The sequence below is a fragment of the Aotus nancymaae genome, unplaced genomic scaffold (assembly GCF_030222135.1).
Source record: "Aotus nancymaae isolate 86718 unplaced genomic scaffold, 86718_ANA_hifiasm-v0.15.2.pri h1tg000263l, whole genome shotgun sequence".
Taxonomy (NCBI): Eukaryota; Metazoa; Chordata; class Mammalia; order Primates; family Aotidae; genus Aotus; species Aotus nancymaae.
Window position 1 is genome coordinate 713861 of NW_026988678.1, and position 14017 is coordinate 727877.

A 14017-nucleotide genomic window follows, 5' to 3' on the forward strand; every position below is an offset into this window, starting at 1 on the left:
CACACTGCCACACCCGGCTTTTTTTTTTTTTTTTTGAGAAATGAGGTCTTACTACATTGCCCAGTCCTGCCTCGAATGTCTGGGCTCAAGCAATCCGCCCACCTCAGCCTCCCAAGGTGCTGGGATTACAAGCATGAGCCACTGGGCCTGGCTGGATACATCTGAATTTGGACATTAAATTTTCAGAACGTTGTTTCTCAAGGCTTTAAAAATTGAAAACATTTTTTTCATTAGAACACGTGATCTGTATTTAGATTTCACAAAGTTCACAGTTCACATACCCAGGTTCCTAACATACCTACATTTTCCAATGACTGAACCAAGTTAGTGGTTTTTAAACTTAATCACATGGAACCCTGTTGTGCTGACTGCACTTCCAGAGCTCCACAGCATGTGTGGGCGGCAGAGGCTGTGCTGGAGACGCAGGGAAGCAGCTTGTCCAAGTGCAGTCCCAGACCAGATGCATCACCTGGGCAGCTCCAAGTGCAAACCTGAGTCCACCTCAGAATCAGGGCCTCGGGTGGGGTCCAGCACCCTCCTGTAAGGAGCCCAGTGTTTTGACACAGGCTAGGGCTTGGGAACCACCGGCCTAGGATAGACACCATAGAATAAGATAGCACAGAAACAGTCACTTGTCACCTAGCATCCGGGATGTGCCATGGTCAGGTGATGTCATTGTTGTGCAAACATCCTAGAATGACTTACACAGAGCTCGATGGTGCCGCCTCCTCCACACCTAGGCTGTAAGGCAGAGGCTACAAACATGTGCAAAGCGCAAGTGTACTGAATGCTGTATGCCATTGTGGCACAGCACTGCATGTTTGCGCTTCTAAACCTAGTCACGGGGCAGTCCAGCTTGCTGAGAGGATTACGTCCTAGTGTTCTGAGGTACTGCAGGGTGACTAGCTTGTTTTTTTTCAGATGGAGTCTCACTGTCCCCCAGGCTGGAGTGCAGTGGTGCGATCTTGGCTTACTGCAACCTCTGCCTCCCAGGTTCAAGCAATCCTCCTGCTCCAGCCTCCCAAGTAGCTGGGATTACAGGTGCACCACCACACCCAGCTAAGTTTTGTAATTTTAGTAGAGATGGGGTTTCACCACATTGGTCAGGCTGGTCTTGAACTCCTGATCTCAAGGAATCCACCTGCCTCGGCCTCCCAAAGTACTGGGATTGCAGGTATGAGCCACCAGGACCAACCCCTTATTTTTAAATAGCTAGAAGAGCAGATCTTCAATGTTTCCAAAACAAAGAAATAAGTGTTCGAGGTGACAAATATGCTAATTACTCTGATTTGATGATTACAGTCTACATGTATCCAAATATGACAATGTACCCCATCAATATGTACGTCAGTTGAGAGCAAAAAAGTTTGTCAGATTAAAACAAAAAGGTACAGTGAAAATACAGTATCGTCTTTGCAATCATCAGCGTATACATGGCCAGTCACTGACAGAAACACTGTTAGCTAGACTGCAGTCTCAATCACCTTTTGCAGAACAGAACTGAATTCAAACCCTTCCTGTTACATTTTTAGACTGTGAAACCAGAAAAAAAATTCAGTGGCTTGTATTTTTGTAAAGTGTCTCAGCGGGACATGTGGTGGGCACAGCCAGGTGGCCAGGGTGTAAAGTGTCTCAGTGGGATGTGTGGGGGGCACAGCTGGGTGGCCAGGGTGTACACTGTCTCAGTGGGATGTGTGATGGGCACAGCTGCATGGTCAGTGTGTACACTGTCTCAGTGGGATGTGTGGTGGGCACAGCTGGGTGGCCAAGGTGTACACTGTCTCAGTGGGATGTGTGATGGGCACAGCTGCATGGTCAGTGTGTACACTGTCTCAGTGGGATGTGTAGTGGGCACAGCTGGGTGGCCAAGGTGTACACTGTCTCAGTGGGATGTGTGGTGGGCACAGCTGGGTGGCCAAGGTGTACACTGTCTCAGTGGGATGTGTGATGGGCACAGCTGCATGGTCAGTGTGTACACTGTCTCAGTGGGATGTGTGGTGGGCACAGCTGGGTAGCCAAGGTGTACAGTCTCAGTGGGATGTGTGGTGGGCACAGCTGGGTGGCCAGGGTATACACTGTCTCAGTGGGATGTGTGGTGGGCACAGCCAGGTGGCCAGCATGTAAAGTATCTCAGTGGGATGTGTGATAGGCACAGCCAGGTGGGCAGGGTGTAAAGTGTCTCAGTGGGATGTGTGGTGGGCACAGCTGGGTGGCCAAGGTGTACACTGTCTCAGTGGGATGTGTGGTGGGCACAGCTGCATGGTCAGTGTGTACACTGTCTTAGTGGGATGTGTGGTGGGCACAGCTGGGTGGCCAAAGTGTACACTGTCTCAGTGGGATGTGTGGTGGGCACAGCTGGGTGGCCAAGGTGTACACTCTCTCAGTGGGATGTGTGGTGGGCACAGCTGTGTGGCCAGGGTATACACTGTCTCAGTGAGATGTGTGATAGGCACAGCCAGGTGGGCAGGGTGTAAAGTGTCTCAGTGGGATGTGTGGTGGGCATAGCTGCGTGGCCAGGGTGTACACTCTCTCCGTGGGATGACTGGTGGGCACAGCTACACGACCAGGGCAGTTCAGAACGAACTCGGGGGAATTTTGTTTTGCCTTATTTCCTGACACCCCCTAAAGTCTTAGGAAATCTCTGCACTCTTGAAGTGAATAGTGGCTGTCAGTATAAATCTAAGACCAGTATTTATGTTAACCCTGCTCATCGCTTCACAAAATCACAGACAGTGGTGGAAAGTGTCAGGCCACGAAGGATGCACCTGTCTGTCATCTAAACCATGGACTGTGGCTCTCACACCCCAGCTTACCCTCCCCTCCACCCCATTGTTTTGGTTTTCTGCTCTTCAAACCTGTAACACCCAGCCCCCTATAAACTTCATTACTTGAGGAAGCCCTACTGCCTACCCTTGTAGTTTTAAGTCACTTCTGGAAGTTTCCACTGCTTCATCACTGGACAGAGCCATGTTCAATAGGTGGTATTTTACAACTTTCTTCTTGGTGTTGAAATCTTGTCCAGGTGCAAAAAAGCTGTCTCTCAGGCTAGCTGGCTGCTGACAACTATGCCTTTTGTTGTTGTTGTTGAGATGGGGTCTTGCTCCGTCTCCCAGGCTGGAGTGCAATGGTGTGATCTCAGCTCACTGCAACCTCTGCCTCCCGGGTTCAAGTGATTCTCCTACCTCAGCCTCCTGAGTAGCTGGGATTACAGGCATTCACCACCATGCCCACCTAAATTTTTTTTTTGTATTTTTAGTAGACACAGGGTTTTACCATGTTGGCCAGGCTGCTTGAACTCTTGTCCTCAGGTGATCCACCCACCTCAGCCTCCCAAAGTGCTGGGATTACAGGCGTGAGCCACTGTACCCGGCCTAATTTGTGTATTTAAATGAAAAAGTTTCAATAAGGTTTCAGGCTATTTGCCATTAGAAATACGGGCTACCTGGTGTGGAAGTTAGAGTGGAAATAATCCACACGGCAGTGTGGACAGGAAGGACCTCATCATTTTACTTTTCACCAAAAAGAAAACAAGCAACAGTTCTTTTCAGGTTTGTCTTGATACAGGAGTGTTAATCATGTCAGAGGATCTTGGAGGGCAGAAAAGATGTTTCAGAAACCAGCTATGATGCTGCTGTGCTGAGAGCTTGTGCTGGAGTGAGCTGCTTTTGTAATCTGGGGTCCCCGTCCTGTGTCATCCACCCTGATGAAGTCAAACCCCTGGAGCATCGTGTCCCACCATGTGGTTACTCATTATCAGTCCTGATGGAGTCACACCACTAGTGCATCGGGTCCCACTGCTCAGTTTCGCACAGCACCCTTTCCATGTTCACTAGCCAAGAGCTGCAGCACCCCACACAGATGTAACACGAGTCTTGTGAACCAGTACCTGAGTCGCTGGACCAGCCTGCCAGGAGCCAGGGGGTGGAAATCTCCCAACGGCTTGGGTTAAGAGGCTGTCACGGATGAACACCTACACAGAGAGGGTGGGTGGGTGCCCGCTCAGCCTCTGTATGCTGACCGTGAGAACCCACACGGCTTCCTGTGGGTAGGCATCTACCTGTGGCCCAGCTCAGGGATGGACACGATTCAACACATAATGTCAAATCTGCCATGCAGATGCTACCCGACTTGACATTATGCGTTGAATCGTGTCACCACAAGATACGCTGGAGCCCTAGCCTCGGCCTCTCAGAGTGTGACCTCATATGGAGACAGGGTCTTTCCAGTGATGATCCAGTTAGGAGGTCATGAGTGTGGGATCACATGACTGGTGTCCTTACAGAAAAGGGAAGTCAGGACACAGAACACCATGTGAAGATGAAGGAGATGGGGGTTGTGCGTCCATGAGCCCCGAATGTGGAGGATGGCCAACGAACCCCAAGACACTGGGGAGACGCAGCCGACGCTGCCCGCAGGCCTCAGAAGGGGCCGGCCCTGCCAACACCCTGCTCCTGGACTTCCAGCCTCCAGAACTGTGAAAGAACTGATTTCTGTGGTTTGAGCTGCCCAGTCTATAGTTCTTGGTGAAGATAGCCATGGGAAATGAGAACAATTAGAATCAACTTCAGCATTCAATTTTATTCTATTCCCATCTACTTCAACAAACAGTTAAGATAAGCAGCTCAGTGTGGGACGGTGCTCAGTGTCGCTCCACTCCCCACTTTAGAGTCTAAGCTGGTTCCACATACACTACCATGTGTTCCGAGCCAGTGCCATCACAGCTGAGTCTCTTCTCACCCGGCTTTGATGGTGGGGCAGCTCCTGTGTCTGCAGCTGTGGTCCAGAGGGTGTCTGTGCTGGATACAGAAGTTGCCGTGACACTGGGCACACACCATCTGCAGCATCTCTTTCTTCTTGCAGCCCTCTTTTGAGCACCGGTATGTAAAAATCTGAGAGAGCAAAGTGACTTCAACAAGCAATTCTTTTTTTGGAGACAGGGTGTCCCTGTGTTGCCCAGGCCAGAGTGCAGTGGCTCAATCTCAGCTCACTACAACCTCAACCTCCTGGGCTCAAGCGATTTTCCCGTCTCAGCCTTTTGTTCCTGGTACTATAGGTGTGCACCACCATGTCCAGCTAATTTTGTTTATTTTCGTAGAGATGGGGTCTTGCCATGTTGCCCAGGCTGGTCTCAAACTCAGCCTCAAGTGACCCTCTTATCTTGGCCTCCCAAAGTGCTAAGATTACAGGTGTGAGTCATGTGCTGGCCTTAATAAGCAATTCTTTACAGCCCCCAATAACAACATTCACATTTAAACTAGATGCAGCTCCTGTCTGCACAGAGTACAGATGCCAAATTTCATTTGACCATCTTAATGCAGGCAAGAAGAGGAACATGGGGCTCACGCCTGTAATCCCAGCACTTTGGGAGTCCGAGGCAGGTGGATCACCTGAGGTCAGGGAGTTTAAGACCAGCCTGACCAACATAGAGAAACCCCGTCTTTACTGAAAATAGAAAAATTAGCCAGGCGGGGTGGCGGGTACCTGTAATCCCAGCTACTTGGGAGGCTGAGGCATGAGAATCGTTTGAACCTGTGAAGTGGAGGCTGCAGTGAGCCGAGATTGCACCACTGCACTCCAGCCTAGTGACAGAGTGAAATTCTGTCTCAAAAAACAAAACAAACAAAACAAAAACCCAAAAAACAAAGGAAGAACACTAAAGAGACAGAAACTTTAACAAGCAGTAAAGAAAGCCGGCATTGAAGCTGGGAGTTCCTGTGAACATGGCTCGGAGGTGCTGCTGGGAAGACGAGAGAGAAGCAGCAGGGACGCAGGTACTGGGAGGGAAGGAGGCCGAGCACAGGTGTGACAGGCAGCCCCACAGAGGCACCGGCTCCAGGAGCTCTGGGACAGTGGAGCTTATCTTCATCAAGGGAACATCTATCATGTCCCTGTACCCACCGGTCATTTTTTTTTATTTTTTGGTGGCAGGGGGTAGGTGGCAATATAAATTTCTAGACACTCAGAACTCCGAGAGGGGAAGGTGGAAAGTGGGGACGGGGTCCAGCAGCCAGGGGTGGCCCTTCAGCCAAGGCAGGCAGGCAGGCACAGCCACGCTGAGCAACCAGGCAGGAGGGGCCCATGCAGAGACACAGCAGGGGGAACTAGACAGGGTCAGAAAGGGAGGACTGGAGCGAGCTTCCATACAGAGGGTTTTGTGTGGCAGACTAAGGAACACTGATTTTATTCCATGTTTGAGGCTGAAAAGTAAGAGTTACTTGGCTTATGGTAATATAATTGTAAAGTATTGAACATCATATACTAAGATAGTTGGTAACCACCGACCAGGACCCACGACTAGGAATGGATTAAGCTTGACAGCAGCCAGTTCCCTAGAGAAGCTCCTTGAGCCTGGCACAGTGGCTCACACCTGTAATCCCAGCACTTTGGGAAGCTGAGGCTGGCGGATCACCTGAGGTCAGGAGTTCGAGACCAGCCTGACCAACATGGAGAAACTCCATCTCTACTAAAACTACAAAATTAGCCGGGCATGGTGGCAGGTGCCTGTAATCCCAGCTACTTGGGAGGCTCAGGCAGGAGAATCCCTTGAACCTGGGAGGCAGAGGTTGTAGTGAGCCGAGATCCTGTGCACTCCAGCCTGGGTGACAGAGCAAAACTGTTTCAAAAAAAAAAAAAAAAAAAAAAAGAGAGAGAAGCTCCTAGAAAAGCCAGCAGGGCCTACAGGCTCATGCTGAGGAGCAAAAGGAAGGAGGCGGCACTGTGCCTGAAGGCCTGAAGGTCGGCAGGCCTTAAGAAGAACTGGAGGAACCAGCAGGGCCTTGGTGAAGGGGAAGTGGAGCCGGCCCTGTCCAGACCCAGGAGGGCATGCAATCCCCGGGAAGGACAGCCCAGGATGGGCACCGCACGGAAGGAAGCGGACGTGAGCCTCCGGAGACACCGGGCTGAGCAGCAGGGAGGAGAGGTGGGATCTCAACACACATCCCGGTCCTGCCCCCTCCTGAAATACCATAAAATCCACAGAAAAGATTTTTGGAAAAGGATAAACCCACAAGGGCAGAGACGATGACAATGAAGACAGCAGCGAGATTTCAGAAGCTAAGAATGACGTGGACAAACAGGGACTTAACAGATGTCGGAAAGACAAACTGTCAACAGGCAGAGAGGCCAAAAAGCAGCCCCGCTTATGAATCAAAACCCCAACAGCTCAGCCAGGCGTGGTGGCTCACACCTGTGATCCCAGCACTTTGGGAGGCCGAGGCAGGTGGATCACGAGGTCAGGAGCTCAAGACCAGCCTGACCAACACGGTAAAACCCTGTGTCTACTAAAAATACAACATTTAGCCAGGTGTGGTGGCATGTGCCTGTAGTTCCAGCTACTCGGGAGGCTGAGGCTGGAGAATCACTTGAACCCGGGAGGCGGAGATTACATTGAGCCGAGATCACACCACTGCACTCCAGCCTGGGTGACAGAGCGAGACTCCGTCTCATAAAAATAAAAAAAAATTATCCAGGGGAGAGAGAAGAACAGAGGAACTGAGAGAATGTTCCAGAATCCAGGAGGGGTCCACTGTGTGCCCAACACATAGGAGACGGACCTATGGCAGGACAGGAGTCTGGTGTGACCCTTCCAACTCTGGTACAGGGCGAAGCTCCTGCAAGTTGTCAGAAAACAGGCCCCACTGAGGACGAAGGTCAGGACAGCATGGGAACTCTGAAGTCAGGGCAGATGTCCCAGGAAGAGTTCAACAGTAGGATGCTCACACCCAGGGAGGTCATTACAGAGAAGCAGAGGATAAAAGACCCACAGAGATGCATGGGGTCGACTGACCTCCCTGTCTCCCTCCCAGGAAGCAACCAAAGGATGGACTTCTGCCAAAATAAGGGAAAAAGAAGAATACAGAATACGGAAACTCAGCTCTACCCTGAGAAATGCAGGAACGTTGGATCCCTCAAGAGAAGCCAGCCTGGGCAACATAGTGAGACCCCCCACCTCTACAAAAATTTTTATTAGCCAGGCGTGGTGACATATGCCTGTCATCACAGCTACTAGAGAGGCTGAGGTGGGAGGATGGCTTGAGCCTGGGAGGTCCAGACTGCAGTGAGCCGATATCCCACCACTGCACTCCAGCCTGGGTGACAAAGCAAGGCCCTGTCTCAAAATAAAAAAAACAAAAAGCAAAAACGAAACAAAACAAAAAAAATCCAAAGGGAATCTCTAGGCTGTTGCCCTGAAGGTAACAGAGGCCTGGATCACCTACCCAAAAGCACAGCCCAACTCCACAGGGAGGTAGGTGCACGAGTGTGGGAAACAGCTGTGGAGGAAATTCTCAGCGTCCCTGTGGTGGGCAGGGAATGCCTGTGGCCAGACAGCGAGCAAGACAAACTCAGGATGCGACAACATTTACACGGGAAAAAGCGGACACCACGAACACACACCGCCGGCTAAGAACTGAAGGCTGGGGGGGGTGCCGCAGAGAACCAGGGCCTGCTGTTTCCCAACAGGCTTTACTACTAATGAACAAGTGAAAAACTTTAATAAAAAAACGCTGATGGCACCAAAGCAAGAACACAATTTTATATCTTCTTCCATTTTACTAGGAGAAGCTTAGAAAATAAACACACATTAACAGAATGGATCTAGAAAGCCACGTGAATACTCCATCTCAGGAGGAAAATCAGTCAATTACAGTAAAGAAAAACAAACCTGACCTGGGATCCCTTAAAAGAACATTTATAGAACTAAAAACTCACTCCACTCGCAGCATAGGGCAGGGACAATACAGCTAAGGACTCTACTTTGTATATAAACTATTGGGACTAATTTTCAGTTAGAAAAGTGACTTCCCAGGGAAAAAGCAGGCTTCGCAGTGAAGGAACCGACGCGGACTCTGTCCTTACCTTCTCTTTCTTCTTCCCAGGATGATAGCCACAGTCTCGATCCATGTGATCGCCAACCACCACATCTGGGACCTGTCCCTTTTTTACTGGGATGGGGATATTACAGAGTGGGCACACCGGGACCTGAACATCCTAAAAATAACAAAGGTGAGATGCCATCTGAGACTCAGACAACCTAAACTCACAAAAGCTTTAAATGGGTACTCTTGCCTGGCACACTTAAACACAAAGAGAGTACAAACACCGGGCACCCTGGCCCTCCCAGAACAAAGCATCGTTGGAGTCACAGATTAGCAGTGGCGTCTCTAGAATGTGAGCCTCAGCTGCCCTGAGGAGACTAGTGAAAGTTTCAACGAATGGACTTCAGCCGACTGCAGAAGTCAACCAGGGCCACCTCAGGATGGCACTGTCCAGGCGAGAGGAGAGCCTGCCCAGATGCCCGCAAAGGGGAGACAATGGAGGGAAACACGGACCACAAAGACCCTCCGGCTCCCCTCACTCATCAACTGTCTGATTCTTTTGTGGCTTCCCCTGAGACCTCTACCCCTTGCTCATGCCTAGATGAGGCCACGTGTACCAGGGGTGAGCTCCCAGATACTAATGACTGTCACTGGCTGCAGGCCAAGGTTGTGGGGGCTCCAGAGGGGATGACCACCCAACAGCTGAAGGCCCAGCACGGCTAAAAACTTGAGCCAGGACAGGTGGTGACGAAATGGTCAACGAGAAAACTGAGGTGGCACTGTGTATCAAATGGGTGGCAGGTGATCACGGAATCACGGGGTCTGCTGACTGCAGCCCAAGCTGGCAGAGTCACAGGTTGGGCACCCACTTTTGGCCAAATGAAGACATAAAGCATCAGTAAATGATCTCTAGCCAGATTCCGCCCCATGCTGGGGCAGGAAGGTGCAACCGGAAGACACATTAGGCAGTTTGGCTTTAGTCACCTGTGCCTGGTAAATGCAGGGATGTGAGTCACCGTCCCCACCCACCATGATCACCTAAAAAAGGCTGGAGGCCTGGCCAACACTGGTCAAAGCACAGAATGCTAGGTCACCCACATTACTCCCGCCACCAGAGTAAAGGGGCAGAGTTCTCTAAAATGACCTGTGACCCATCCAGAGACAAAGTGAACATGGGCTGGGAACCATCTCAAAAGTCAACAACAGAAGTCTCAAACCTTCGTCTTAAGAGTCCTCTTTTCGTTTCTACTGTGGACTCTGGGAATCACCTAAATACCATGTCAAGGCCGCTGCTATTCAACTAAGTAAGCATATTTACTGCCTTCCTGATTGGCTTCCAAGTCAAATATTAAAACCTTCCTTGCATCCTGTGAAGACACAGCCATGGTGTAAAACTGATCGAAGGAACCAAGTACTTGAACATCTAAAGTAAGCTTTGAACATAAGGTTACAAGTAAGTGACTCCACGAGTCGCTGAAAATAAAATCTCAGTTGTTGGAGAGCCGTCCAACAGATGGCAGAAATGCTCATCTGTACTGTAACACAGCAGTCACTTGAATGTGGCTAGCAGGACTGAGAAACTGAATTTTAAAATTTAATTTCCACTGAGTTAGCCACGCATGGCTAGTGCCTACTGTCCCAGCAGGACAGTACAGCTTTAGACAGCAAAGATGAGAATCTTTTGAACAAAGGATGAATTACCTTCTGGAATGCACACGGACACTTATGTGCAGCATATGTAAAATGATCTTTACAGAAATCTTGTTTACACATATCACATTTTACTGGAAGAAAATCTAAAAAACAAAAAACAGTGAAGTGTTTTAAAGACTGGAACAAAATAATTCTAGATGGTTCTATGAAAGTGTTTACCTATACTAAGTGCTTCAGGCCTGTGAGATTAGTATGTCCTTGAGGGTCACACATGTGAAAACAATCCTGGGGTCAGGCTGTCTTCTAGAGAGAGACCCCAAGTCATGTGGCATCACGAATATTCAAGCAGCACCCTGGATCCACTCAGCCCTGCCTGCACCCCCACACCCCTTCTGGTGGATGCGGAATGTCCAACAGACCCTGCACCAGTACAGTTGCTAATCCTGAAAAGCCAGGAAGGCCAAGACACAATTATCAGCTAATTCATCTAACAGCCAGCTTTCCCCCAACAAAGTACCACTTTCCATTAAGTCTTTAAAAAGTACTTACCTAGCTGCTTGCAAGTTTTTTCTGAACAATGCTTCCCCAAATCAGGAAACTCCATTATGAGAACAGTGCTCAAAACGCAGATGGCAGAGTTAAGTATCACCTACAAGAATTAGAATAGTTAGGAGGAAAGCCGTGACTGCCCTTCAGTCACCAAGATTTACAATTTAATTACAGCTAATGAAAGTCAACAGGCCAGGCACCATGGCTTATGTCTGTAACCCCAGCACTTTGGGAGGCCAAGGTGGGCGGATCACCTGGGGTCAGGAGTTTGAGACCAGCCTAACCAACATGGAGAAACGCTGTCTCAACTAAAAATACAAAAAATCAACGGGGCCTGGTGGCACATGCCTGTAATCCCAGCTGTTCAGGACTCTGAGGGAGGAGAATCGCTTGAACCCTGGAGGCGGAGGTTGCGGTGAGCCTAGATCGCGCCATTGCACTCCAGCCTGGGCAACTAGGCAAAACTCCGTCTGGGGGGGGGGGGGGCGGAGGGGGGGAGGGGGGAGAAGAAAATAAACAGCTGTGTGGGGAGCGTTCAGTGGGAGTTTCAGTACAAATAGCAGGTCTCAGCCGTTCGTAATCAACCCCATTAGGAGAAACGGATTCCTTTTTAGTCCTTTAAATTTCTAGTCTATGAAGTTCACCTTGGACCCGGGTTTCTATTTCAACTCATACTGAGGGGGCGATATTCAATTCACACAGCTGCCAGTGAAAATTACGACTTTGGTGAATTTCAAATCACAATTTTATCAATATACTTGTTGATATAAACAAAACTCTGTTACTAGGTGCTAAATCACATTAGTTGACTACACTATCCAGAGATTTAACTCTGTTCCTCGCCTCTCTCTTAACTCCATTAGGCATTGAGTCTTACTGTGAACTTATTCCTCGATGACATCAACCTAGATTTGATGAGGGAGAAGCCAAGCTGTTAACTCACAATGGAAAACAGGCAGACAGCTGGTGAAACTACTACACTCGAAAGAGAATCAAGGGGCTCACGAGGCCCCCTCCATGATCTAGTACCCACCAGCCCTCCTGGGGCCTTTTCCTGGCCTTCCCATCAGCTCTCTTCAACCTCCTGGAGGCCTCCTAGACTGTCCCCTGTGCCTGGAACACATGGCAAACATCTGACTCCCAGCAGGCAGTGGAACCCCCAAAAGACAGGCCAGAACCTCAGCAGCCTGACCTTAGGTAGGCCCGGCCCCCAGCAGACAGCCCAGACTCCCAGCAGCCCGACTCCCGGCAGGCAGCCGGACCCCCAACAGACAAGCCAGACTCTCAGCAGCCTGACCCCAGGCAGGCCCGGCCCCCAGCAGACAGCCCAGACTCCCAGCGGCCCGACTCCCAGCAGACAGGCCGGACCCCCCAGGCAGGCCCTGTCCCCGGGGGCGGCGGAATGCCGGCCCCGTACCTGGTTCTCGTTTGGGACCCAGGCAGCTGCGGGAAGCAGCAGAAGATGGAGACGGACACGCAGGTGTCCTCCTCCGCAGTCGGCTCCGGGGAGCGAGGCCAAAAGAGCCTCGACACCGGCACCGAGACGCCGCAGGACGCAGGCCCAAGCTCACAACAGAACGCGACATCTCGCCGCCCGCAGCCCACGGCCATTTATCCGCAGCTCCCGGACCTGCGAGCCGCCTCGGCCTAGCGGCTTCCGGGCGCACCCCAACGACGTAACCCTCAGACTGGCCAATCCCATCCGGCGGCGCCGGCGCGTCCCGAGTACGTCACCAGCCATCCGGCCAATCCCGCCCTGCCGCGCCCTGCAGACCCACCCGCTCTTCGCTCCTTCGCTTTTCTTCTGGAAGCGTCAGGGCGCTTCTCGCAGGCGGCAGGCGTGCTGAGTCACTGTGAGGCGGCTCCACGCAGCCGCAGCCGCTCGGGCGAGGAGCGGAGAAGCCGAGTCAGGGCTGTGGCTAGGGTCCCGCGGGGCAGGAGCGTGTGAGGCAGGCCTGAGTGGGGAGGCCATCAGCATTCCCCCACTCAACCTCGCGCACCCACCCACGGTTCCCCATCCTGCGGGTCCCAGGAGGCCTCTATCTCAAAACAACCTGTTTTTAGGTAATTTCAAACTTAAGAGAAAAGCTTCAAGAATAATACCGAAAATGTCAATGTCCCCAGCACCCAGTTTAACCATTTCCCATTTCACCGCCCCCGCCCCCGCCCCCTGCACTGCGGCTATGTGGGGTTGACTCTGACCAGGGCCACAGTGGCTGCACAGAGCGTCCTGCACATACGTGGCTCCGCCTGGGGAAGACCCCCGTCCTGCCTTTCACAGGCGGGCCGGCTGGGCAGGAGGAGAACCTGGGCCCAGGACATGGAGACCAGCCTGGGCAACATAGTGAGACCCCATCTCTGCAGAAATAAAAAAAATAGCTGGCCCAAGAATGGTGGCTCAAGCCTGTAATCCTAGCACTTTGGGAGGCCAAGGCAGGAGGATCACCTGAGGTCAGGAGTTCGAGACCAGCCTGGTGAACATGGTGAAACCCTGCCTCTACAAAAATAAGAAATTAAACTGGCACGGTGGCACGCACCTGCAGCCCCAGCCTCTTGGGAAGTGGAGGCCTTAGGGAGCTGTGAATATGCCCTGCATTAGAGCCTGGGCGGCAGAGCAGACCCTCCCTCAAATCCAAAAAACACCATGCCAACAGGACCAGATGGTCATCTAATCAATGGAGACTACCCTCAATCAGGTAAGGACAGGCATAACTAGGCACACATTTTTTGTTTCTTACACAGGATCTCCCTCTGTGGCCCAGGTTGGAGGGCACTGGGATGATCACAGCTCACTGCAGCCTCTACCTCCCAGGTTCACTGAGTAGCAGGTGTAAGGTTTGTTAAGTTCTCACCGAGTTTAAAACAAAGAAACTGAGGCCAGCACAAGAAGATCCAATGCAAAGGGTTTATTTGGCTACCTGGGCAAGGTTCTGTGGTCCAACAGGAGGGGCCAGAGAAGTCACACGGACTCCTCTCAGACTTGGGGTTTTATAGGGAGT

The 14017-nt window shown here is 51.2% G+C and overlaps 1 protein-coding gene across 1 annotated transcript; it reads right to left on the reverse strand.

The window, feature by feature from the left end:
* Positions 1–4558: 4558 nt before the first annotated feature.
* Positions 4559–12667, reverse strand: ZFAND2A (zinc finger AN1-type containing 2A). Its single transcript, XM_012470910.2, has 5 exons — positions 12436–12667; positions 11019–11118; positions 10518–10612; positions 8857–8988; positions 4559–4889 (listed from the first exon to the last, which is right to left on the reverse strand). The coding sequence occupies exons 2-5, from the start codon at positions 11071–11073 to the stop codon at positions 4734–4736; spliced, it is 438 nt and encodes a 145-aa protein (XP_012326333.2). The 5' UTR covers positions 11074–11118; positions 12436–12667; the 3' UTR covers positions 4559–4733.
* Between the last annotated feature and the right edge of the window lie 1350 nt (positions 12668–14017).